Source organism: Rhinopithecus bieti, unplaced genomic scaffold (assembly GCF_001698545.2).
Source record: "Rhinopithecus bieti isolate Rb0 unplaced genomic scaffold, ASM169854v2 scaffold_11508, whole genome shotgun sequence".
Lineage (NCBI taxonomy): Eukaryota > Metazoa > Chordata > Mammalia > Primates > Cercopithecidae > Rhinopithecus > Rhinopithecus bieti.
The window spans coordinates 225383-251030 of record NW_016806932.1 but is presented as its reverse complement, the minus strand read 5'-3'; the positions used below and the strand labels follow the sequence as shown (position 1 = coordinate 251030).

General features: G+C 41.6%; 1 protein-coding gene across 1 annotated transcript in view; it reads left to right on the top strand.

Annotated features, from left to right (window-relative positions):
* Window positions 1-7100: 7100 nt before the first annotated feature.
* CCDC162 (coiled-coil domain containing 162) overlaps window positions 7101-25648 on the top strand; it is a 29284-nt gene continuing 10736 nt past the window's right edge. Inside the window, 7 exon segments of the mRNA XM_017878728.1 lie at window positions 7101-7220; window positions 9865-10057; window positions 13317-13390; window positions 13393-13449; window positions 19441-19641; window positions 20366-20487; window positions 22523-22751. Coding sequence (XP_017734217.1) covers window positions 7101-7220; window positions 9865-10057; window positions 13317-13390; window positions 13393-13449; window positions 19441-19641; window positions 20366-20487; window positions 22523-22751 — 996 coding nt within the window.

The window sequence follows — 25648 nt, the reverse complement described above, 5'->3', positions numbered from 1 at the left end:
GACCTCAGGTGATCCGCCCACCTTGGCCTCCCAAAGTGCTCGGATTACAAGTGTGAGCCACTGTGCCTGGCCTTCATGCAGTATTTCTTTCCTATGCTCTCATAAATACAAGAAAAACAGTGCCTATTTTTGTTCTTAACAGCTCCCAGCTGCTATTACTTCCGTATGAGACACTCAAGGAAGTGGCCTTCTGTCTGTCTTTAATGGGACCACGTGGTTTAGCTACACCCCATGGGTGTGGCCTTGTCAGTATTTACACCAGGATATCCAGCTCTGGACAGTGTGATTCTTTCCCACAGAGGGGATGGGAGGCACAGATGTTAATATGTTGGATTGAACTCACCAGGCCCAGGGTTGAGGCTGCTGAGAGCAAACCACTGGGCTTACCAGACCTCAGGAAGGCTCCTGAAATGGAGACCCCTTGTCTTGGGCCTGGTGAGTTTGATCCCATGCTGAAAGTCTTAGGCTAGTATTAACGAATGTTCACTCAACAACAATGCCAGAAAAAAAAGGCACCTACCATCTGTCTTGGACACTTTGCCATTCTGTGAGCCTACTTAAAGGCATGTGGCAGAGCGAAAGAGCCCCAGAATGAGAGCCAGCAGCCTTTACCTGGCTGTGGACCTTGATTATGGCTTCTCAGGCATGGAGGCCTGATACCCTGTGGCACGTTCAGGATCTGCCAGGACTTGACGTGCTGGTAGCAGAGGCTGTTGTGAGGAAGTGGTGGGAGATAAGGTGGCAGAAAAGTGGGCCCGATCACGAAGGGTTAGGCTCTCCTTAGGATGGGGGACTAATTCCAAGGTTGGTAGGGGAACCGAGAATTTTTTTTTTTCTTGAGACAGAGTCTCACTCTGTCACCCAGGCTGGAGTGCAGTGGCATGATCTCAGCTCACTGCAACCTCCACTTCCTGGGTTCAAGCGATTCTCGTGCCTCAGCCTGCCAAGTAGCTGAGACTACACACCATGCCTGGATAATTTTTGTACTTCAGTAGAGATGGAGTTTTATCATCTTGGCCAAGCTGGTCTAGAATTCCTGACCTGAAGTGATCCGCCTGCCTTGGCCTCCCAAAGTGCTGTGATTGCAGGCATGAGCCACCATGCCCAGCCCAGAGAATTCTTTTAAATGGGAGAATGGCTCTTTTCATTGGCTTAAAATTTCCAGAGGATCTTTGCGCAAATGTAATCACGTTTATTCCCTTGGTTGTAGTCCTTCGTGAGTTTCCTGTTTGTCACAAGACAAAGTCCAGGCTCCTTGGTAAAGCTGACAATGTTGGGCACAATCTGGCTGCTGCTAACCTCTCAGACCTCATTTCTCTTCACTGTCCCTATATGTCTGCCCTAAGGGAACTGGGCCTAGATCTCCCCTGAATGGGCAGAGCTATCCTTACCTCTGGGCTCCTCTGTCCCTCGCCTCCTCTTTCCTTGGTAAATGTGTACTCTTATCCAGAGTCTGCTCAAGTATCACCTCTCTGGGCCTTCCTTGACATCTCAATGCAGAGCTAAGTGCTTCTCGCCATGACTTTGTCTACTTCCATTATAGCACTGAGCACATTGCTGTGCTTGACTGTTGGCCTGTTTGTTCCCACAGGCTGTGAGCCTATCACTCATCTATTCATTCCACAAATATTCTGACCAATAAATATACTAGGCACTGTTCCAGGCACTGGGGATTTAGCAGTGAACAAAATGGGCACAAATCCTGCCATCATGAGACTTATTTCATGAAGAAATACAGACATTAAATAAATAAGTAATGTGTATAGAACGTTCAATGATTTAGCACCAAAGCTTCCATAGACTTCCAGAACAAATCTGGATGTATTTTAAAGGTGCAGCTAGCATAATTTCCAGATAGAGAAGTCAAATTTGATTCCAAAGCTTTGGCCTTTCCATTTGGAAGTTTAGAGTTGCCATCAACTGAGATTTGGTTGAAGCAGATTTGTTGGGAAGATCCAGATCTCAGTGCAGTACATGGAAAGTTTGAGATGCTTAACAAGATGTTCAGGTGGCAAAAGGTAGTAGAGAGCTGGATATATATTTTTCACATTACAGGTATCAAATGTTTATTTGATAAAAGAAAAGTTCTGCCTGTAACAGAATGGTAGGATGCTTACAAAAAGACCATGTACACGAAAGTGCTTTGCAAAGTTATCATGTTGAAACGCAGAACAATTAGCTGTGATAATAATAATATATTCTACAGACTAGAAAGAAAGGTAGAGTAGAAAATATATTTGATTTTCTTTTTAAAAGATTATAGCCAATAGATTGAGTCATTCACCCAACACATTTTGATGGGATTCTTAGGCTGAACTATTATTATCCAAAATTAATGCAAGATGATTTAGAAAAAGGTAAACTAGTCAGAGAAGTATTGTCTATATTGCCAAAAGTTCTAAAATTCACGTTAACAAGTGATGGCAGAAGCCACTAGGGTGAAAGAAATAAATGATGGACCACCAATTTTCCTATAGTTACTATATTCAGCAAATAGTTATCTTGGTATCAGTTAATTTTCAAACTAAAAACATATGAATCATTGCAAAGGTCATATTACTTCTTACCCAAACAGATAATTATTGCCCTCTTCCTTCTGCCACTCCTCCAAACATAATATTGAAGCATCGACTCTCTAGACCACAAAACCATTAGAGGGAGGGTCTTCCACATGACTGTGGAAAAAATGAAAATAAACAGGAAATAAAGAAACATTATAGTAACTGAGCCATAACCCTGCATGAGGCAATTTGGTCATCTGGTCTTTAAAGTGTATCTCCTGTGGCACAAGTATGTATTTCAGAGACACAGAACTAAGGGAGGAAGAGAACGAATTATGGCAGAAAGAGAAAGAATATGTATGCCTATATAAAGGGTTTGGACAATGGGATGTAGATGAGAAGAGTAGAAAAATGTCTGCTAATATAGATGATGGCATTAAAGTTGGCATCTTGACAATACTATTGCTTTTCATCAGCTTCAGAACTTAATCCAATTGCCATTGCCTGAAAGTCTTATAAAATTCTTCTGTACAAGAACTTTGGGAAAGGTCTTTTCCAACAAAGTGAATGAAGTATAACATGTTAAGTTGTTTCTTTTTTCCTCAAAAGCAAGCTCATTTTACATAACAAGAGACAGAAGCTAAATGCTAATAGAAGCCAACATGGTAATTTATATATCTTAGCTGTTTAATTTTTTTATGGAACATGTCATTTTCTCAGCATGTTTTCTATTTTCCACTGGTACCGATCATTTTGTAAGAAATCATAATTTCAGGTTGGATGCAGTGGCTTACACCTGTAATCTCAGCACTTTGGGAGACTGAGGCAGGTGGATCACTTGAGGTCAGGAGTTCATGACCAGCCTGACCAACATGGTGAAACCCTGTCTCTACCAAAACTACAAAAAATTAGGCAGGCATGGTGGTGCATGCCTGTAATACTAGTTATTCAGAAGGCTGAGGCAGAATAGCTTGAACCCAGGAGGCGGAGATTGCAGTGAGCCAAGGTTGCACCTCTGCACTCCAGCCTGGGTGACAGAGTGAGACTCCATTTAAAAAAAAAAAGGAGAAGATAATTTCATTTTTGGAATTCTAGTCAAAGGTAGCTATTAATTGTTAAAAAGTTGTGCCAGGCACGATGACTCACGCCTGTAATCCCAGCACTTTGGGAGGCCAAGGCAGGCGGATCATGAGGTCAGGAGATCGAGACCATCCTGGTCAACATGGTGAAACCCCGCCTCTACTAAAAATACAAAAATTAGCTGGGCATGGTGGTGGCACGAGCCTGTAATCCCAGCTACTCGGGAGGCTGAGGCAGGAGAATTGCTTGAACCCAGGAGGCGGAGGTTGTTGTGAGTCGAGATTGTGCCATAGCCCTCCAGCCTGGTGACAGAGTAAGACTCCGCCTCAAAAACAAACAAACAACAACAAAAAAAACAAAGTTGTGTGTTTAAAGCATAGCAAAATCAAAGCAAAACGAAAAACGCTGCTAGAGGAATGATGAACTATTAAGTATCCTTTTGAGGAAATATTATGAACTATAACTATTATTTAGAAATGTTCACATTTACTTATTAGAAGGTTTCTATGTTTCTGCTTGAATGGTTAAGAAACAGCACATAAAAGCTAATTATACAGTCACAGAAGTGAAGGGACCCAAAGAGCGGCCCCATCCACTTTTCTAATATTGGCAATTAACCATCTAAGCAGACGATAATCTGTCCTGTTTGTTAAGATTCCAGGAGTGTTCCTGTAGTTGTACTATAGACAATGCCACATACACAAAACAATTGATAGGTCTTCGGAGAGCCAGGATATGATTGTTTAAAATTTATAGCTAAGTGGATTCTATACAATTGATTACTTAGCAAAGTTTTTATAAGAGTTAATAGATGTAAGATGAAAGATTAGGAGCCAGTGATTTCAAAGCTTAAATGACTCATGAGTAACAACTAAGAAAACCAGATTGTTTTCTTAAAATATAAAATATACTACATATATTTAAAAACAGAAAATAGGCCGGGCGCTGTGGCTCACACCTGTAATCCCAGCACTTTGGGAGGCTGAGGCGGGCAGATCACCTGAGGTCAGGAGTTCGAGACCAGCCTGGCCAACATGGTGAAACCCCATCTCTACAAAAAAGACAAAAATTAGCTGGGCATGGTGGCATGTGCCTGTGGTCCCAGCTACTCTAAAGGCTGAGGCAGGAGAATCGCTTGAACCAGGGAGTTAGAAGTTGCAGCAGCTGAGATCACGCCACTGCACTCCAGCCTGGTGACAGAGCAAGACTCATCTAACAACAGCAACAAAAAAGACCCCAGAAAATAACAAATGTTGGTGAGGATGTGGAAAAACTGGAACCCTTGTGCACTCTTGGTAGAAATGTTAAGTGGTGTAACTACTATGAAAAACAGTATGCAGATTCCGCAAACATTTAAAACAGAATTACTGTATTATCCAGAAATTTTACTTCTGGCTATATACTCAAAATAATTGGAAGCAGGAGTTCAAAATGATATTTGTACACCTATATTTATAGCAGCATTACCCATAATAGCCAAAATGTGGAAGCAACTCAAGTGTCTATCAACAGATGAAACAAGATATGGTAGTTTCATAGTTATTATGGAATATAATTCAGCCTGAAACCAGAAGGAAATTCTGCCACATGCTGTAATATGTATGAATCTTGATGGGATTATGCTAAGTAAAATAGGCCAGTCACAAAAGGACATTACATGAGATACCTGGAGTAGTCAAATTCCTAAAGACAGAAAGTAGAACGGTGGTTGCCAGGGGCTCAGAGGATGGGAAAATGGGGAATTCTTGTCTGGTACAGATTTTTAGTTTTGCAAGATGAAAATAATTCTGGAGATGGGTAGTGATGGTTGCACAACAATGTGAATGTACTTAATGTCACTAAATTGTACATGAAAAAATAAGATGGTAAATTTTATGTTATGTGTATTTTACAATAATAAGAATAGATAGATAGATCTATAGATAGTAGAGAGAGAGAGAGAGAGATGATAGATATCTAGGCCAGTGTTTTTTAACCTCTTTTCCATTACGGCTTCCCCAACAAATAGCCTTTTTCAACTGTTTTTCCCTACTCTCCTCCTACGAAGAAATGTTAACACCAGAGATATGCCGTAGATTTGCTTATGTGCAATGTGTGTATCTGTGCTTTATATATATAAAGAATAAGATTTTTTTTGTCCTCCAAGAACAACTTTCCACCTGAGTATTATCCCCCTATATAGAATGTATGTATTAGGCTGTGGTGACATGAGATCAGAATCTATGAAGGCAAAACACAGGATTTTTGACGGGCATATGTTAAAAGCACAAGTAGAGATTACAAATCATAGAGTCAAAGAAACCTATATGCACAAATATAAAAGCCATTCATACATTCTTTTATTTAACAGATAGGCACCTACTATGTATTAGGCCCTGTACTAGGTGGTAAACAAAAATAGACATGTTCCTTACCCTTACAGTACTTTGCAATCCAGTGAGTGAGACAAATATTGGTCAAAAATCACACAAATAATGTAAAACAGGGACATCAATTTCCTCAAAAGAGAGACTGAGAGCTCCTTGGTACTATAGAGAGGCTGGGCAGGAGGGTTTCTAAGGAAGTGATGATTGAGCTGAGGTTGGAAAATGAAAAGTCTTTAATTAGGTAAAAAGGAGAGGGAGACCTTTCCACAGAGTGGGGACAGCCTATGCAAAGGACCTGTGGCCAGAAGGAGCATGGCACCCATAAGAAACCAAAAGACAGGAGTAGTTGGGGCACAGACACAAAGTGGAAGGTGATGCACAATGGAACTTAGCTCTGAGTTTCTCAGTCTTGGCACTATTGATATTTGGGGCCTGATAATTCTTTGCTGTGAGAGGCTCTCCTGTCCATTACAGGATATTTAGCAGCATCCCTGGCCTCTACCCAGATGCCAGCAGTACCTCCCACTAAGTCATGACAACCAGAAGTATCTCCAGACACGGCCAAATGTCCTCTGGGGGGCAAAATCACTCTCAGCTGAAAAACACTGGACTAGAGAGATACACATGGGCCAGACTGTATGGCCCTGTTAAGGAGTTTTGCTCTATTCTGTGACCCATGGGAAGCCTCTTAGGGATATAAAAGGGGGAAGGGGGAATGACACAATCAGAATTGCATTTGTAAAAGTTCCCCAGCCAGCAGTGAGTAAAATGGAGAGGAGGGAAAGCCCAGGCCAGAGGAGTCAAGCATAGACCATTTAAGAGGCTAGGCCAGTTTAGAAGCTCCTAGACTAGTCCTCATGACATATAATAGCTTGGACTAGAGTAGTGGGTAGTGGAGATGGGAAGAAGTGAAATGGGAAAGTTCCCTGATTTCCCCTCGTAGAATGTGCAGCAGGGATGTGGCTCACCTGTTCAATGGCCCTGCAGCTCAAATGCCAAGGAGTAGCATGCAGACGGGCAGGTGCAGAGGCCAGGGCAAGTGCTTTGTGCTCTCAGCCCCACGTAGTGTCTAGCAGTGGGTGCCTGCAACCCCAGTGTTACAAAGCCCTTTCAGCTTTGCTGTCTGCAGATGGCTTGAGTGCTAATCAGCTCAATGAACCCTCTGCCTTTTCACAAGGGCAGAGGGCCAGTGTGACAGCCTTCTGTATCCCGAGCTCTTGCCCAGTGTCCCAGAAGAACTGGATCACACGCGGCCTCGAAGGATGAGTGCAAGGTTTTACTGAGTGGTGGAGGTGGCTCTCAGTGACATGGATGGGGAGCCAGAAGGTGGAGGGGTGGGGGAGATAATCTTCCCCTGGAGTTCAGCTGTTTTCAGCAGAACTCCTCTGGACATTCAGAGGCCTCTTCCCTCCTTCTCTGTCGTGCTGCCCTGCTGCTCTCTGCTGCTTTGCATCGCTTTCTGCCTCTCTCTACTGCTCTGTTCTCTGCTCCTCTCAACATTCAGCTTCTTGTGTGTGTGCCCGCTAAGGTCTCAGGTTTATATGGGCAAAGGATAGCGGGCCAGAGTGGTCTTGGAAAATGCAACATTTGGGCACAAAAACAGGAGTACCTGTTCTCACTTAGGTCTGAGGGCATAGGCCCAAGGGTGGAGCCCTCACCCTTCTCTACTCAGCACTTCCCTGCCCCACCTCCTATATCAGAAGTGGATGAATTTGAGAGACACGAAGTAAAACTAATAGAACTTGGTGATAGATTGGACAAGTAGGGTGAAGTAGAAAGAGATGTCATGAATGATTCATGCTAGAGGAAGTGGATGGGTGGTAGTGCTATTTAGTAAAATCGGTTGCAGATAGCCTGGGTTTGCGGGGGAAAGATTTAATGATTTGATCATTGTTAAAATTGAGTGGGCTTTGAGATGCTCAGGAGCAGTTGCCAAATAGGTAATTGGATGTGCAGGTCTGGAGCTCTAGGGGGTCTGGATTGGAGGCATAAACTGGGGGAGCAAATGGTCTAAAGGTGGTAATCTCAGCTATGAAAGTGTCTGCCACCTCCTAGGGAAGGAACAGAGGAGGAAAAGAGGAGGTCCCAGGAGGTGGCTTGAGAGTGGCCATCATTTAATGACTTGGTAGAGAAAAATAAATACACTTCACAGTGTCAGACAGAATGACCGGAAACTAGGCAAAATCAGGGAAAACGTGGAGTCCCAGATGCCCAGAGAAGAGAGTGAGTCAAGAATCAGGAAGCGCTAAATTGTATCAGATGCTCCTGAGAGATTACATAAGATGATGAAAGAAAGTTTGTTGCATGTAGAGCAATGGTCATTGTTGGTCTTAGCGAGGGTGGTTTGAGTGGCTTGGTGGAGCTAAGGGCCAGATGGCAATGGGTTGAAGAGTGGGAGGTGAAGAAATGGAAATGGAGAGTGTAGATAACATCTTGGGAGACTGGACAGTGAGGGGGAGGAGGAGAGCCACACAGTGGAACCTGGGAAGGGTGTGAGGAAGTTTCACAACGAGAGGGACGTGCACACATTTCAGTGTCGAGAGCCAGAGGAGAGGAGTGGGATATCCACGAAGGAGCAGGGATGCTGCTGAGGTGGGAGGCAGTGGTCCTAGAGAAGGGGGCAACACTGTCCTCCACTGTGCAGAGAAAGCAGGAGGGGAGAGGTGTGAGCCCTGGTGGGGGGTGGCCGGGAGAAGTGCACGGAGAAGCTCCTGTTGGGAGTAAGAGGAGAGTACGCCTGTGAGGGAGGGAGTTCCGAGGCTTGAGGAGAGTGGAAAAGTTTGAAATTGTGAAAATTATTATTAAAATAATGATTCTCAGGGAACAGCAGATACTCAGTTTTCTAAGAAAAATAACATTATGATTGAAACACTTCTTACTTGTATTAGATTCCTAGGATTGTCAAAACAAAGTACCACAAACTGCATGGCTCACAATGACAGAAATTTATTCTCTCACAGTCTGGTGCCACAAATCTAAAATCCAGGTGTCAGCAGGACCGTGCTTTCTCTGAAGGTTCTAGAGGCAATACTTCCTTGCCTCTTTCAGCTCCTGGTAGTTGCTGGCAACCCTTGGCAATCCTTGGCATTCCTTGACTCACTCACCCTAGTCTCTACCTCCATCTTCACATGACCTTCTCCCCCATGTGTCTGTCTCCAAATTTCATAAGGTAATGTAACATCTATGTAACATAAGGTAGTGTTACACCTAATGTAACAACACTCAGAGGCAGATCAGTCTTGAATTAGGGCCCACCCTAATCCAGTATGACCTCATCTTAACTTGATTACATCTGCAAAGACCCTATTTTCAAGTAAGTTCTCATTCACAGGTTCCAGGTAGACATGAATTTTGGGGAACACTATTTGACTTAGTACATTACTAAGCCATGAAACTGTGCTAATACATTTTAGAAGTACTTATAGAATTAAAAATATTTTTAACCTAACGTTTAAGGATTCCAAGTGCCTTACACTCACAGAGTCACATACTCCTGACAGCTAACGTAGTCTGTAGTGTGTCCACAGTCTCCATGTTACGGATGAGGAAACGGAGGCTGGGCATAGCTGAATGACCTGCCCAGGATGAGATCCTGGCAGAGCCAGAACCTGAACCCGGGCATTCTGACTCCAGAGACCACTCTAGGCTCTATTCCCTACCTTTCTCCAGTTGCTACTGAATTTATCAGAAAAACAAACTAATCAGCTAGTTATCTACCTCAGGAACTACCTCTTTCTGCCAACTTTCTTTGTTAATATATGTTTTCTGCATACAGCTTTTTATACATTCAGAATATTTACAGCTTCATACTGGCAGCCCACTGTGTGGGAGCAGAAACCTGCTGCTTGTCCATGTGGGATGGCAAAATATAGCTCTCCCTTTTCCAGTAACATCTGGGCTTGGCTTTCTTTCTCCAGGTCCACGGCATCCAATTCATGGAGTTCTCGGAAGTGGAGAACCAGGATGACTACTACAGCACAGAAGCTGGCTGTATCCACACCCAGGACCAGCAAGGGGTGCATGTCATGTATGAGGAAGCCTTGAGTGATCTCAAGGAACTAGAGGCAGAGTTGCTGCTTGTGGCTAGCCATTACATTGAGAAAGAAAGGGGTGAGAAGTCAGATTAAAAAAAAAAAAATCAACTGCCCAAATAAACAAAAAACACTAAGGGCTTCTTTTTAATGCTCTCCACCCCAAAATATAAACACATATCCAATAGTATCTGAAACTGCAATAAGCACACACTACCCCCACCCCTAAATGCATTCACTTGAGAAGAGAAACAGTTGTTTCCAGCTCAAGCCCCGCTTCTGATAGAGATGGTGACTACTGTTTCAGGGCTGGGTTGTAATTCTTGCTGTGGTTCAGACTCTGCTTGTTGAGCAGGGGCATTTCTTTCCTTTTCTTTCTTTCTTTTTTTTTTTTTTTGTTGTTGTTGCAGCAGGAAGTTTCCTTTATAATGGCGAATTTGATGATACACAGTTCTAGCATAGGGCCTCAGTCACTGGGCCCCAGGAGGCAGTAAGCAGCAGGGCTGAGAGGGACTACCCGCTCCAGAGCTCATGTCACACTGATACGCACGCCAGGAATGGCCACCCATGTACTCCTGAAGTTCAACCCACCCACCAGTTCAGTCAAGAATTATGCTTTTAATTCTTCATGTTTGGCCAGTGAAGATCAAATCTACCATGATGACAGGATTTCAGGACAACAGGCTCTTTCCAGTTGCAACAGACAGAGATGGCCAGGCTCTTGATACGAAACAAAAGTTCCTTTGACTTCTCTTGCAAGTACCAAAGAGATAAATGTTTTCTTTATGATCTGTTGAAATGTTTATATAGACTTAAAAAAACAACTAACAGTCATTCTGTGCTGTGGTTCCCCGGAAGGTTTCTCACGATCTCCCCTTCGATAACTAGAGGGCTTGTGTGTCAGGGGACAAAGAATTAAGACACTTTAAGCAATAAATCCTAATGTAACACTCAGAGGCAGATCGTGAGCTTGAGGGGCAGGAGGGGTGGGAGGCAGGTGCTCCGATTGAGTAGCAGGGTGCAGCCTTCTGGGAAAGCCCAGGGGAGACAGAAGCGTAAAGGAGCAGGAAGCCCTGCAAGGGAAGGCCCAGTTTCTTCCTTGCTCTCCTGAGGTACAAGGGACAGCACGGCCCCTGCATTTTCACTTCTCAGGGCCGAAGACCTGACCTCTGACCCTCTACCCACTCTGATGACCTGCATGCTAAATTGGGTGGTCTCTGACTAAAACAGGCTTAAGCCAAGATTTGGGATTTTACTCCCAGGAGCATTTCTGAGTCACCCACTGGGTGGAGGGGATGTGGTGCAGGACCCTGAAGAAAGGAAAATAAGCAAGTGAAACAAATGACTTTTCTAAGTGGTAGACCTTGAGGAAACTGCATTTAGCAGCAGAGACAGCCCTGGGTTCCTAACAGGAAACCATCAGGATACAGGAACATCTGGCTAGGAAAATGCCAGACAAGCCCCTGAGAAAGAAATCGTTACTCAGGGTAATCAAGTAACCCATAACCTGTATTTTCTCTTCCTTTTGGCATCACTCAAATTGATTCAATTTTAGAAATAGATGATGTAAGAATATTCTTTTGGGATACTATGACAGCATTGGAATTACATCTGCAAAGAGCTTAGAATTTCTAGACACACTGCAATACCTAAAGGGAAACTTAATCAGGGTTTGTGCTATTTTGTAATATGTGTAGACTGTAATTAAAGATAATTCACATTCATATTGTTACAAAATGCTGCCCAAAGAAAGTTTGACAACTAACTTTTCAGATCCCAGACAGAATTAATTTGATGTAGGATTGAATTAATTGTCCTGTCTTTGCCATTGGTATCTGAATCATAGGACGCAATGATGGCATCCAACATTCCAGGGTATTTAATTTCAGCTCTTAGCTTTTATCTTTACTGGTTATCCTACATACTAATGCACCATTTGGTCCATATTAATTTATAATAGCATGAACTATTTCTAGCTGCTAAAAATTTAATTGGACTGAGACACTTAGTCAGTAGTGTCTACACTGACACTTTAACCACAAGGGCATCTTTCTTTCAATTGAGCTGGTAAATGTATAGTCATCTATTGTGAAATGATATCCCAACTGTTGCTATGGAAGTTCTTGATCATCTTTCTCTTGTTTAGTACCCATCAGATATGTGATAATTATTGAACTCAAATTTCAGCACATGAAAGTATCTTATCTTTGAATATTTAATTCTGAAATACAATAGTTAAAAATTTAAAGCAACAGTAATGCCAGTAATGAAAAGTAGCATTAACAAAGTTAAAAAAATCAGCTGAATAATGAAAATTACCTTCATTGATTTAAGTTAGTAATTAACATAATTAAAGAATATCTTGGAAACGTTTCACAATGATGGAAATAGCAAGTCAAACTGAGTTTGTTGTTAAACCACAGGGATTTGTTTTTAGAGAAGGAGAAATGTATACCTTGCCTTTAAATTGTGGGTTTGAAGGCATTTTAGCATAGATTTCTTGTTAACTAAATTTTTTATTTTATTTCTAAGATTAGTCTTTAAAACTGAATTTTAAAAACAAAAACAAAAGCTCCTGTTGACTTAGAAGTAACAAGTATGAACTCAGGCTTTGTCCCAGGGACTGGTTCAGCATTTCTGTTTCTGAGATGGAGCTGATAATCCAAGGGGCACATTTCTTTTTTTTTTTTTTTTATTTAAGTTCTAGGGTACATGTGCATAACGTGCAGGTTTGTTACATATGTATACTTGTGCCATGTTGGTGTGCTGCACCCATCAACTCGTCAGCACCCATCAATTCATCATTTATATCAGGTATAACTCCCAATGCAATCCCTCCCCCCTCCCCCCTCCCCATGATAGGCCCCGATGTGTGATGTTCCCCTTCCCGAGATCTAGTGATCTCATTGCTCAGTTCCCACCTATGAGTGAGAACATGCGACGTTTGGTTTTCTGTTCTTGTGATAGTTTGCTAAGAATGATGGTTTCCAGCTGCATCCATGTCCCTACAAAGGACACAAACTCATCCTTTTTTATGGCTGCATAGTATTCCATGGTATATGTGCCACATTTTCTTAATCCAGTCTGTCACAGATGGACATTTGGGTTGATTCCAAGTCTTTGCTATTGTGAATAGTGCCACAATAAACATACGTGTGCATGTGTCTTTATAGCAGCATGATTTATAATCCTTTGGGTATATACCCAGTAGTGGGATGGCTGGGTCATATGGTACATCTAGTTCTAGATCCTTGAGAAATTGCAAGGGGCACATTTCTAATTGCAACAGGTTCCTTGGAAGACCTGTCTGTAAACATTCTCACCCTCTTTTCTCCCAGGTCACAAAGTGGGCAGCCAGCCAAAGAGTGGCCAGGACTGGGGATGGGCCCATGCAGGTGTGGACAGATTTGCTGTGCTGTGCTGTATGACACATGGACTTGGGAAGCAGCTCTTCTGGAAAACAAGGGCCAGGTATTCTTGCCTAGGAGACAAAATGTCTGCTAAAAAACCATTCTTACAAAATCCAGTCTTTTTTCTGTTTTTGTTTTTGTAAAACCCAGTTAGACTTTTAGAAAAGTTCTCAATCAAGAGAATAATTATTTTATTTAAATAATCTTGGCTAGTTATAAGGATGTAATAAATTTTATTTTCTTTACTGAGATTCATCACAAAAAACAAAATGTGAAAGACACTTCTTTATCTTACAGGTATTATTTGTTACAGGACTGTATAATTCCTTCCTATAATATATATGCTTTTAGTGAGAATGAATGATGATTTCATTCATGCTCATTGTGCAGTCATAGGGACAATGCTCACTTTGCTAATTACAGACAAATTGACCTGATCATGGCCTGTAGAAGCATATGCCACATGTGGGTAGGTGAAAGCACTGGACAGGGTGCTGAGTGCAATGTTACGGGGGTGAGTTTAAAGCAATGAAATAGCAGGTTACTAAATCATCACTGTGTCACAAATGGTTCATATCCCAACAATGAATGAAACACTGCAGGTTTACTGCTCTTCATTTGTGCCCTTAGCATGGATTATCAGCCCTTCTAATAATCACCAATTGTTAGGCATTTACTTATCAAATATGAAGTATTTACTCCGCCAGGGACTGTTCCAGGCATTCAGGGACATATAGATAACTAAGTGAAAATGATCTTTATCTTTAAGGAATTTGTCACCTACAAAAGTTGATTCAATCTCCAAGCAAAAATTATAACCTAGTTACTAACAGTTTATAATTGAGTACATTCATGAGTCATGGGTACTTTGCAGAGATACTTGTCCTGGTGGAGGGGAGCACTGTCCGGTGTAAGAAATGCTAGAAAGCCTTTCCAGAGGAATAGATATTTAATCTTGATACTAAATACGTGAGTAAGATGTTGTCTGGCAGAGAAGAAAAGATTCTTAAGCAGACGAAATAGCATTAGAATGTCTGGGGAATGTAAATGGGAAGGACCAGCTTGGGGGATTTTATTTTGAGAAATAAAATCCTACCTTCTTGGAGGATGGTAGGAAGACTGTTATGGCTGGGATGTAAAGGCATGATGGGTGGCAACAAGCCACATGTGTGTTTTGGGTGCAGCCTATAAAGGACCTGCTAATTATATTGTTTTAGAGTTCATCTTATAAACAAAGAAGAGCCATTAGTGAGTTTCCATAGAGAGAAATATGATCATAGCTGTGTTTTTAACAGCTACCTTGGGTGTAAGTGAGAGAATGGATTGGAATAGAGCGCCCCTGAGAGAAGAAGTGCAGTTATTGCAACAGTGACTTGAAAAATTAGGAGGAAGCATACAATGACAATAGAAGAATAGAAAGGCAGAGAGGCGGTGAGACTAGGAAGGTGGAACAGACCTGAGAATACTTTGTAGAAGTGGAAATGGCGGGATTGGAAGACTGGATCTGGAAGTTGGGGCAAGAAAGTAAAGATGGAATTGAAACAACTTCCTGAGGATTAGGGAGGAGGCTATTAACTGAAACTGAACCCAGGAGGAGGAAGAGTGTCTTTAGAGGGGAAAATGACATAGGACCTAGAACAACAAGGCATTTGAGGGGGTTTGCTGAAACTCAGGTGTGAATGTTTTGTGGGGAGCTATAGGTCTGAAGCTCAGGAACAGGTATGAGCTGAGGTATGAATATGGAGGTTGAACCACAATGATGAATCAAAACAACTGGGAGAAACTAGAGATACCTGAAATGCAGCCCTAAGTAATATACCTACATATATTTTTTTCTTTTTGAGATAGATCTCGCTCTGTCACCAAGGCTGGAGTGCAGTGGCACGATCTCAGCTCACTGAACCTCTGCCTCCCAGGTTCGGGCGATTCTCATGCCTCAGCCTCCCGAGTAACTGGGATTACAGGTGCACACCACCATGCCCAGCTAAAGTTTTGTATTTTTAGTAGAGACAGGGTTTCACCATTTTGGCCAGGCTGGTCTCAAACTCCTGACCTCAAGTGATCCACCTGCCTTGGCCTCCCAAAGTGCTGAGATTACGGGCATGAGCCACCGCGCCCAGCCCCTGAGTAATATACCTACATTTAAGGGGCAGGTCATGAAACAAGAAGCAGTAAAACTAAATAGACCAGAGAAACAAGGAAGAAATGAGTTTTAATTAGGAGGGGATGGTTACTTGTGGAGTTCCGTGAAACGTCAAGAAAGGAACTCCTAAAAACCAAGCAGCTTGGTCAAATGGTCACTGGCAGCATTGCAGGACTCTCAGAAGCATGGTGGGGGTGGAAACCAGGTTATAGTGCACTATGATATGGTCAGAAGATGGGGAAATGGCAGTGTTTTCTTTGAAATGTTTTGCTAGTAGAATAGATGGTTCACCATTTCATCTGCTCTCTGGTTGGTCTGTTACTCCTAGAGATGTAGGTCACCACCCTTTGGCAAACAGTTGGCCAGGCTTCAATAGTGCAAGCCTTGGACTTCGAAAAAAATGTTCCTCTTTTCAATGATAACTAGCCCCTACAGCATTAGTCTGGAGTCTTAATCTGCCCATTGGAACCTTAATCAACGGAGTGAGAGATTTAGATGCACAGTGTAGTAACTGGAATGGCTATATGAAATATAAATAAGACAGGATCCTTAAACTCAACAAGTTTATGGGTCCAGGCATGAATTTTTTTTTTTTTTTTTTTTTGAGATGGAGTCTTACTCTGTCACCCAAGCTGGAGTTCAGTGGCACAATCTCGACTCACTGCAAGCTGCGCTTCCTGGGTTCGCCCCTTTCTCCTGCCTCAGCCTCCCGAGTAGCTGGGACTACAGGAGCCCGCCACCACACCTGGCTAAATTTTTTTTTTTTTTACTTTTTAGTAGAGATGGGATTTCACTGTGTTAGCCAGGATGGTCTCGATCTCCTGACCTTGTGATCCACCCGCCTTGGCCTCCCAAAGTGCTGGGATTACAGGGCATGAGCGACCCCGCCCAGCCCAGGCATGAATTTTAAACAGCACCCCCACCACTTTTTGTACTCTCTCTCCCTACCTTCCCTTTCAATGCCTCTGGGCCTCCTTTGGAGGCCCCCGGCAGGACTCTGTGGCAATAGAATAGGAGGAAGGCAGAAAATACTGAAAAACGAACTGATTTCTCCACATTTCAGCCTAGGATTCATTGTGTAGTAAGGTGTTAGGACGGTCCACTAGTTCCTTCTGTGGTAAATGAAACTATTTTGACTTAAAAACATTTGGTGAAAATATCTCCCTCTTTTCTATCCTGAGAATAAATTCCCTTTAGAAACTGAGCTATAGGTACAAAAGTGTAAAATGGGCAAGTCAGAAATTTTGTCAAAAGAGCCTATTTTAGTGGATAAGCCGGATTTCTATCTAAAGTGGTTTATTTCCCCCAGTACTATTTCCTACAGCCAAGTTTCCTCAGCTGTTTTTGATTGATAAATATATTGGTATCACTAGGGTTAAGAATTGCTTGAACATATTGGGTTCTTTTAAATCCTTATGAAGCTCATAAAAATAGAGCTGGTAGAAACTTAGGTAGATCAAGGGATTCTTAGAAAAGTCAGGTATCAGCTGTAGCAGCTCCTAAGTGACATTGTACCATCTGCTAAGTCTTTCTACAGCTACCGAAGGACAAATGTACTGGATAAAAAGATCATTCCTTAGAAAAGCCAAAAAGAAAATGTTCTGTGCTAAGTTGGGTCTAGCAAAGATTTTCTGTTTTGCACTTTCATTTGACCTAAAATACTATTTTAGAAGTTTTTTTTAAATCCCAGAAAAAAAAATTGAAGTAAAAAGAATATAAACACAGTAAGGTTTGAGATTATTTATTTTGTCTATTTTCCCATTTTCTCCAATATTTTGTGCTTACCATCAGCATGCACCACATATTATCTTGCCTGAGAGTTGGCTTTTGACACACACAGGTGACATTTGACAGACTGGGAAAACTTCTTAGACAAATACCAGCCCAGAGTTGAAATGGAAATGGGCCACTTAGCAAACAGATAATAAATAGAACCCATGAGGTAAAAAGATCTTGGCCCCATTCCTGTTGGGAAAGAATTCATAATAAAATTATGCAATGATCTGAGAGCCTCTCAAGGTTGAGCACAAAGCTTGAAGAAGCTTCATCAATTTAAAAAGAGAGCCACAGTTTCCTTCCCCACAGCTAAGTTTACCAGATAAAATAGTGCAATACTTGGGACATACTTATACTAAAAAAGTATTTATTTATTTGAAATTCAAGTTTGACTAAATGTTCTATATTTTTACTTGCTAAATCTGACAGCCCTATCGACAATGATAAAATGGCAATTTAGCATAAGCCTCTGCAGTCTGGTATCAGGTTGGAATCACCATCTAGAACCCTTCCCCACCCCAACTCCCCACAAACTCCCCTGCTAAATAACCAAACAATTGGACTCTGTGCAAAAACAGGTCAAGGAAGTATAAATACGATAAACCAGCTTCTGGGATTGCCCTGGCCCAGCTAAAAAGGTTCAAGTGAGTCCAGAATGAGTTAGGGAAGTAATTGTTTCTTTCCTAACTTCACCTGGGTCTACTGAGGGACACCCTTCTTACCCCGATCCAGTCATTCTTCCTTCATTTCTGTGTTGTCTTCTGCTATGTAATAATTGAGTGTTATTATAGAGCAGAAGTTGGTGGATGGAACAAGGTAACCGAGATCACCCAGCTGGCATCATTTTCCCTGGGGCTCATTTAAAGGCAAGGATGGTCTCCACCTTCCCTCACTTTGCACTCTTGATGTGTGAGTTTCTGACTTGTGGAGCATCTCTGTGACCTGAGCTTTTAGTTTCCTTTGGTGTCTTCCTTTTCATACTAAGGTTGATCCAAGGTCCCTTATACCCAAAGGACATCCTACAAAACCAGGTGCTAAATAAAGTGCTTCAGGCTCTTCCTCCTTGAGCCTTAGCACTGGGTCTCCAAAATAAAGTATCTTTTAGTAAAGCAGTATTTGATTCCTAGTGTGCTGTTCATCCTCAAGGGTTCAACTCTTTTGTGTAGAGGAGGAAAAACTTTTTCCTCTGCTTTCTTAGATTCAGTGCCTGGGCTCTGAAAATGAAACTGACAAAAGACAGATTAACAGGAGAAGGGATTTATTATGCACTGTACACATCAGAGCTACTTATCTGGCCCTAGGGTCCCAGTTGGGAATTCCAACCCAGTGATCTCTGAAGAGCTTTTTCCGATTAGCATCATGACTAATCACACACAAATAGAATTTACACACAGAACAGAAATTCCTTAAGCTCACAGACAAATGTAAAAGCAAAATCAAGAGACATCTCTTTCTGAATTCCCACACTAAGAACCCTCTTCAGCAGTTAATGTCTGGAAGCTTTTCTAGGTTTTTAGAAAAGACTTGCGAACTCCACTAAAACAGATGCTCCACTGGGGTTTTGGACACTTGATGTGTTGGAGAGTTCTGTTTGTAAGGCCCAACCTAGAGGACTTCAGTCTGGGATAAATCACTTTAAATATAGGAAGCACATTTACCCTCAGCCTTCCATTCTACTCCTGTATCGTTTTTGCGTAGGTGAAATGTGAACAAACTATTAAAGAGGAGGAGTCAGAAGCGGAGCTGAGACTGTAGAAGTCAGGCGGCCACCTACTTAGCTTTGGTGATGGAATAAAATGGAAGAAGGAGAATGAGTCCTCGGAGAAAGGTGTTGGAGATAAACACATTGTCTTAATGTGTTGTCTGATTGGAGCTAATAATTATTATATAATTACCTAACCCCATTTTATTTATGGATACCAGAGGAAGAGGGGATGGAAGCAGGAACTCAAACTCAAGCCTAGTTCTTCTGGCTCCAAAGTTTGTGTTCTTTCCCTTTCCCTGTCTAACTCTGTAGGTTTACTAGCTGCACGGCATTGTATTGGTACTGCATCCCCACAGTGGGGCCTCCCATCTCTTTGCTGGGCCCCAAGGCTGCCTCTGCTGATCCCTGACTACCAACCTTATTTGCAGCTTCTTGACAGTTACTTTGAAGCCTACCAGCACACGTTGGACCCTGAGGAGAGGTTCGCCTTAGCACAAGTGATGACGGACATCGTGCACTGGCGCCCAAGGTTTGATCTCAGCCACTCCTATTTCATTAAGGCCTACCAAGAGGAATGTACCTGCCTGAGGCTTCACCTGCAGTTAGTGAGGGGCATCCTCACCCAGCAGGTGAGTGTAGTTGGGTTTTAAAATACTACATGCGAGAACAGGATGGAAAACACAGGCCGGAAATAAAAATAGTGTTTTCCTTCCATTGGAGATCTGAAATCTGTGTTTTCTAGGCCAGCATGTACAGCTGACTTATTTGTAAGCTCATTTGCATTGTTGAAATCCCAGTATAACTATGGTCTTAAAGAGAGATTTCCACCCCTAATTAGAGTTAATAGTCCACAAGGAATTGATGACCTTAGTTTTCATTAGATTGCAAAGTTTATTTGTAGTGAAAGAAGAACTAATGATACATCTTTTTGACATTAATGTATAAAATTGTGTTTATTTTTTTTTAAGTGTGATTATTTTTAGGACACTGAAAGAAACCATCATATTGTATGTCCTCTAGGGAAACGCTAATGCCTTGAAGCAAGCAAGAGACAAAGGATTGTTGCCACCTGGTTGAAATTTTTTCTGTGTAGTCAATTATTTAACAGAAAGATTTCTCTTTTGCTTCTTAAACTTGTCTGAAGTCAGTTGCCTTTGCTTCCCTTGGCTATCTGGCTCAGACTGAGAAACCAACCCATTGCAAAAGAGTCTTCAAAACAATGTCAGGGTGAAAATTAGTCAAATGATGAAGAGACACAAAGGGACTTTCGTCCCTTCTCATGTCAAGGCTTGTAACTCATGGCCGTGGGAAAGTTTAACTTTTCTAATTTTAATGTTTATGCTACGTTTTTAGATAGAATGTCAGCGGGAGTATGTCCAGAGGATTTGGCAAGAGGATCATCTGGACAATAGCAATACATTTGAACTTCCCCTTAATATAGTTTGCAAACAACTTATTTCCACCAACAATAGCTGGTAAGTTGATGTTGTCTTTATACATTTTACAAGTGATCTTCTAGATTAATTAAGGATAGAGTGTTAAATCTCAGTACTATATAAAGCACTTCTCAAGTGCTTGGGGGAGATGAAAGAAGTAGGTACAAAGGCCACGAAGGAGGGATTCCCTTGTATATTGAATATCTTTTTGTTTTGTGAATAATAAAGAATAGGAGGCTAGAATTTAAGTGTATGCCACTGGGTACAGAATCATTATTCTCTTGAAAAGGCCTGGGGAAAAAGCAGTTGCTCTTGAGATGCTGTCAGGATTTAACCAGATGCATCACACGAGCCTACATATAAAACTTGGAGGTGCTTAAAAGCTTCTTAAAAAGGAATTTATGTAAGTGTCACTAAAGAGGTTTCTGCAGATTTGCCTTGGAGGGTCACAACAGAGTTAAATTTAAGGAACAGAGTTAAATTTCCTGTGACCACTCAGAGAGGGTACACACTTTGTCACCCCCTAGATAGGCAACATAACCATCTCCCTCATTCCCTTTTAACCTTTGAGGGTAGAGGAAACTAGGAAGCAGGTGACAAGCCGCAGGTTGATCTGCATGGCTCTAGATCACAATCTCTCAATTGCCTCCAAATGGGTGGAGAAAATTTCAACATCCAACAAGTGTTTGGTTAGCTCACAGATATGAACAACACAGGCATGGTTCTATGTTCCTGTGAGGTGTACAGTCCAGCAGTAAAGGCAGACTTTATGTAAGAAATTGCCATAATGGGTTATGGTATTATCTTGGGGACAGGTAGGGCATCATGGGAGCAAATATCTGAGATTCTCATTTTTTGAGAAAGAGCCCCAGGCTCAAAACTCTGCATTTTCTCCATAGATCTTCCACAGGACTGATTTCTTCTCTGTAATAAACTTGAGACACCAGCTGTGTGTGTGCAGTTTGCTATGGCAAACATTTACTGTTCAGGAAATGGTTTCTGGCAGAACAGGCTAGGGTTATATGGATACTAAAACCTGCCAGAATAGTCTCAAAAGCAAGTATTATTTGCTTGGTGAGATTCCTTTCCAGACTTTAGGCTGTTTTTATTTTGTAGATTCAGGACTAAGAAAGATACCATTTGCATCAATGTAAAGGGAGTTACAATGTTCTTCAGTTCTGTGTAGGTATAGAAGGACTCTCAACTTGTGCTGAACCCTTTATATCTAAAGAAATAACCCACAGATGAACTTTTTTTTTTTTTTGCTTCTGGCCTCATTCATTTATGAAATATAACACCCTTACAGTCAATTTGAATGATTCTAGCAGTTATGTACAGAATTTAAAAATTGTCTTTGTCCGTTAACATTTTGGGAAAGAAGGGATAAAGATTCAGATGAAAAATAGAAACTGATAACCATGGAAATTATTTGTTTTTTATGTAGTCACTTTTTAGCTATTTTGTTATATATTTGAGTAAATATTGATTAGTGAAATGTTGACAGTTTTGCTGTATAGTCTTTTTTTTTTTTTTTGAGACAGAGTCTCGCTCAGTCGCCCAGACTGGAGTGCAGTGGTAGGATCTCGGCTCACTGCAAGCTCCGCCTCCCGGGTTCATGCCATTCTCCTGCCTCAGCCTCCCGATAGCTGGGACTACAGGCGCCTGCCATCATGCCCGGCTAATTTTTTTTGTAATTTTAGTAGAGACGGGGTTTCACTGTGTTAGCCAGGATGGTCTTGATCTCCTGACCTCGTGATCCACCTGCCTCAGCTTCCTAAAGTGCTGGGATTGCAGGCGTGAGCCACTGTGTGCGGCCTGTATAGTCTTATTTTTATTGAGCATCTAGAATATACATCTGTGTCTTTCCGTTTTTAAAGGTTCACATTAAAGCAAAGAACATGTCATGCAACCCAGCAGTTTCTCAGACTCTGAGGTCCCTCTGAGCTCTCAGTTTTTCATAATGCACTGGACTTATAGGAGCTGTTTTATTGGTCCTTAAAAATATAAAATTGAAATATCTTTTGAATTTTAAGTTTGTTGTGTAAAATTGTCATTTGTTGTTCTTTTCTTCAAGCCCGGCTTCAAAAAATGTTTATCTGCTGGAGTTCCACCCTTCCCTCAGCCTGGTAGCGCTTATCCCCAAAGCCCTAGAGCACCTCTTCCAAGAGGCCTGCCATGCCTGCAGACCCACATCAGCCAGTGGCCTCGCCTCCCTGGAGCGACATGTCCTGCAGCTGGCCCTGGGCCTGTGGCTCACCCCAGCCACGCCTGAAGCCTGCTACAGTGCACAGCTCCAGAAAGATGTAAGTTCTTTTTGAAGGGGATAGTTGGGTCCTTGGCAGGGAGAATTTTTTTTTCCAGATGTTACTGTTTAGCTTTGTTTTCTGTTTGGCTCTATTCCCCATTATTTGGCTAGAGACAGAGCTCAGTCATAAGCCTTGCCAACATTTTATGTGATTTTTTGGGGATGGGGTCAAAGTTTCTCATTTGTGAAGATACTGCTACAATTAAAATTTAAAAGGTGATATATGTGGGTATGTGGGAAATGTTTTCTGGTTTATTATTTATATTTTAACAAATATATTTTAATTAAAAATGTTATATTTTCTTTCCACTAAGACACTTCCTAAATGTGTTCTTTTTGTCAAGATCCAGCAGAAGACAGAAAGCATTGATCAGAATTCAAGTTCAGTCCTGCCATTCACTTGCTGTGTGACTCTGAGCATGTCTCTTAGCCTCTCAGACCTCACTTTACTGTTTCTGTAAAATTATGTTTGTGTACTTGGTAGGGGAGGTAGGCGGAGGTGAGCTTGGTGATCTCTGAAGCCCCTTTCAGCTCTTCCATGGTTCAAATTGTGGGTTAATGATTTACATGGTGTTTGTAGTTGGATTTTAATCCTTTTCTTTTTCTGTTAAGGCTGTCAAGATTACCCCTGGGTTTCCAATTTGACCTCATTCTGTGTGCATACTTGCTATATGACAAAGAAACTTTCATAGGCCCCCCACTGCCCAAACTGTCTGCTCCATAGGTCTGCCTTGGCCTCCTATCCCCTCCTGACTAAAGTAAAAATTGATTTTATTTTACAGTGACCAAAATAATATAAAATCACAGAGAATTCTAGCAAAAGCAGAAAGAACAAAATTGAATTTAAATATCACCAATCTAATGCATTCATATCATTATTTTTCTGAATTTAAGTATTATTAATATGTGTATTGTACATAGCCATAATCATAGTTTTTGTCCATTGTTATTTCCTCCTCTTCTCAGTTAACATTATACTACATATTTTTCCATAATGCTAACTCATCTTTAGACTTACCTTTATGACCACATGTAATTCCCATATCTGATGAATAAAAACTTCTCTAATCATTTCTCTATTGATGGACATTCAAGTGGTTTCCAAGTTTTCATTATCATGAAAATGCTATAAGATATATATTTTACATAAAGATTTTCCATATTTTGAATTGATTCCTTTTGATAGGTTCTTGGGAACAGAATTACTAAAATAAAATTTAAATATTTAGATACATATTAGCAGATTGCTTTCCAAAGAGTTGTGCCAATTTATAATGACACTTATATATTTTAAGAGTACCAGTTCTGCTATACTGTGTAGTATTAGGCAAAAGCATATGATTGATGTATGTGCGAATATACACATATACATGAAAAGTGGTATTATGCTGTTAATTTGCATTTTCTTGCTATTTATTGAGCTTAAATAGTCTTTCAAATGTTTTGTTACTAATTATATTTTTTGTGAATTTTGTTCTTTCCCTTTATTTATCTGTTGGAATCCTAATATTAGTCCTATCTACTTACATGAGCTTCTCTTAAATAAGAACTTTAACCTTCTTTTTGTCTATAATTTTCTGCAAATATTTCCCCATTCACCCCCCCCCCCCCCCTTTTTTTTTTTTTTTGAGGTAGGGACTCACTCTGTTGCCCAGGATGTAGTGCAGTGCCACAATCACAGCTCACTGCAACCTCAGTCTCCCCAGCTCAAGCTATCCTCCTACCTCAGCCTCCCGAGTAGCTGGGACTCTAGGTGCACACCATCATGCCCAGCTAAATTTTTGTATTTTTATTAGAGAGGAGGTTTCACCATGTTGTCCAGGCTGGTCTCCAACTCTTGGGCTCAAGCGATCCCCCGACCTTGGCCTCCCAAATTGCTAGGGTTATAGGAACAAGCCACTGTGCCCAGCCTCTCCATTTGTCTTTCCATTTTTTTTAACATAAACTTATTTTCATGTAGTCAAATCTATTAATCATTTTCTTTATGATTTCTTCTGTCCTAAATTCAGAAAAAATCTTACTCCAGATCTTTCATATTTGTCTTATTTTATTCTAATTTTTAAGTGCTTGGCTTTATTTTTAAAATATTTAACTCTGGCTGGGTGCAGTGACTCACGAGTATAATTCCAGCACTTTGGGAGGCCAAGGTGGGCAGGTTACTTGAGGCCAGGAGTTCAAGACCAGACTGGCCAACATGGCAAAACCCCATCTCTACCAAAAATATAAAATTAGCTGGGCGTGGTGGCAGGCACCTATAATTCCAGCTACTCAAGGATGTGCTGAGGCAGGAGAATCACTTGAATCTGGGAGGCAGAAGTTGCAGTGAGCTGAGATTGTGCCACTGCGCTCCAGCCTGGGTGACAGAGCAAGACTCCATCTGAAAATAAATAAATAAATAAAAATAAACAAAATAATAAAAAAAATTTAACTCTCTTGATATTTCACCAGACAGAGAAAAGAGAGTGTGTGTGTGTGCATGCATCTGTGTGGTATGTGAGATATGAGTCAAAACAGAATTTTTCCTCAAATTACCAGCCATTTATTCTACCACCATTAATTGAAGATTCCTTTCATATTGCCTTATGATACCACATTTAAAAGATGTATTTGAGGCCGGGCGTGGTGGCTCACACTGTAATCCCAGCACTTTGGGAGGCCGAGGCAGGTGGATCATGAGGTCAGGAGATCGAGACCATCCTGGCTAACACAGTGAAACCCCGTCTCTACTAAAAATACAAAAAGAAATTAGCCGGGCATGGTGGCGGGTGGCTGTAGTCCCAGCTACTCGGGAGGCTGAGGCAGGAGAATGGCGTGAACCCGGAAGGCGGGGGTTGAAGTGAGCCGAGATCGCGCCACTGCACTCCAGCCTGGGTGACAGAGCCAGACTCCATCTCA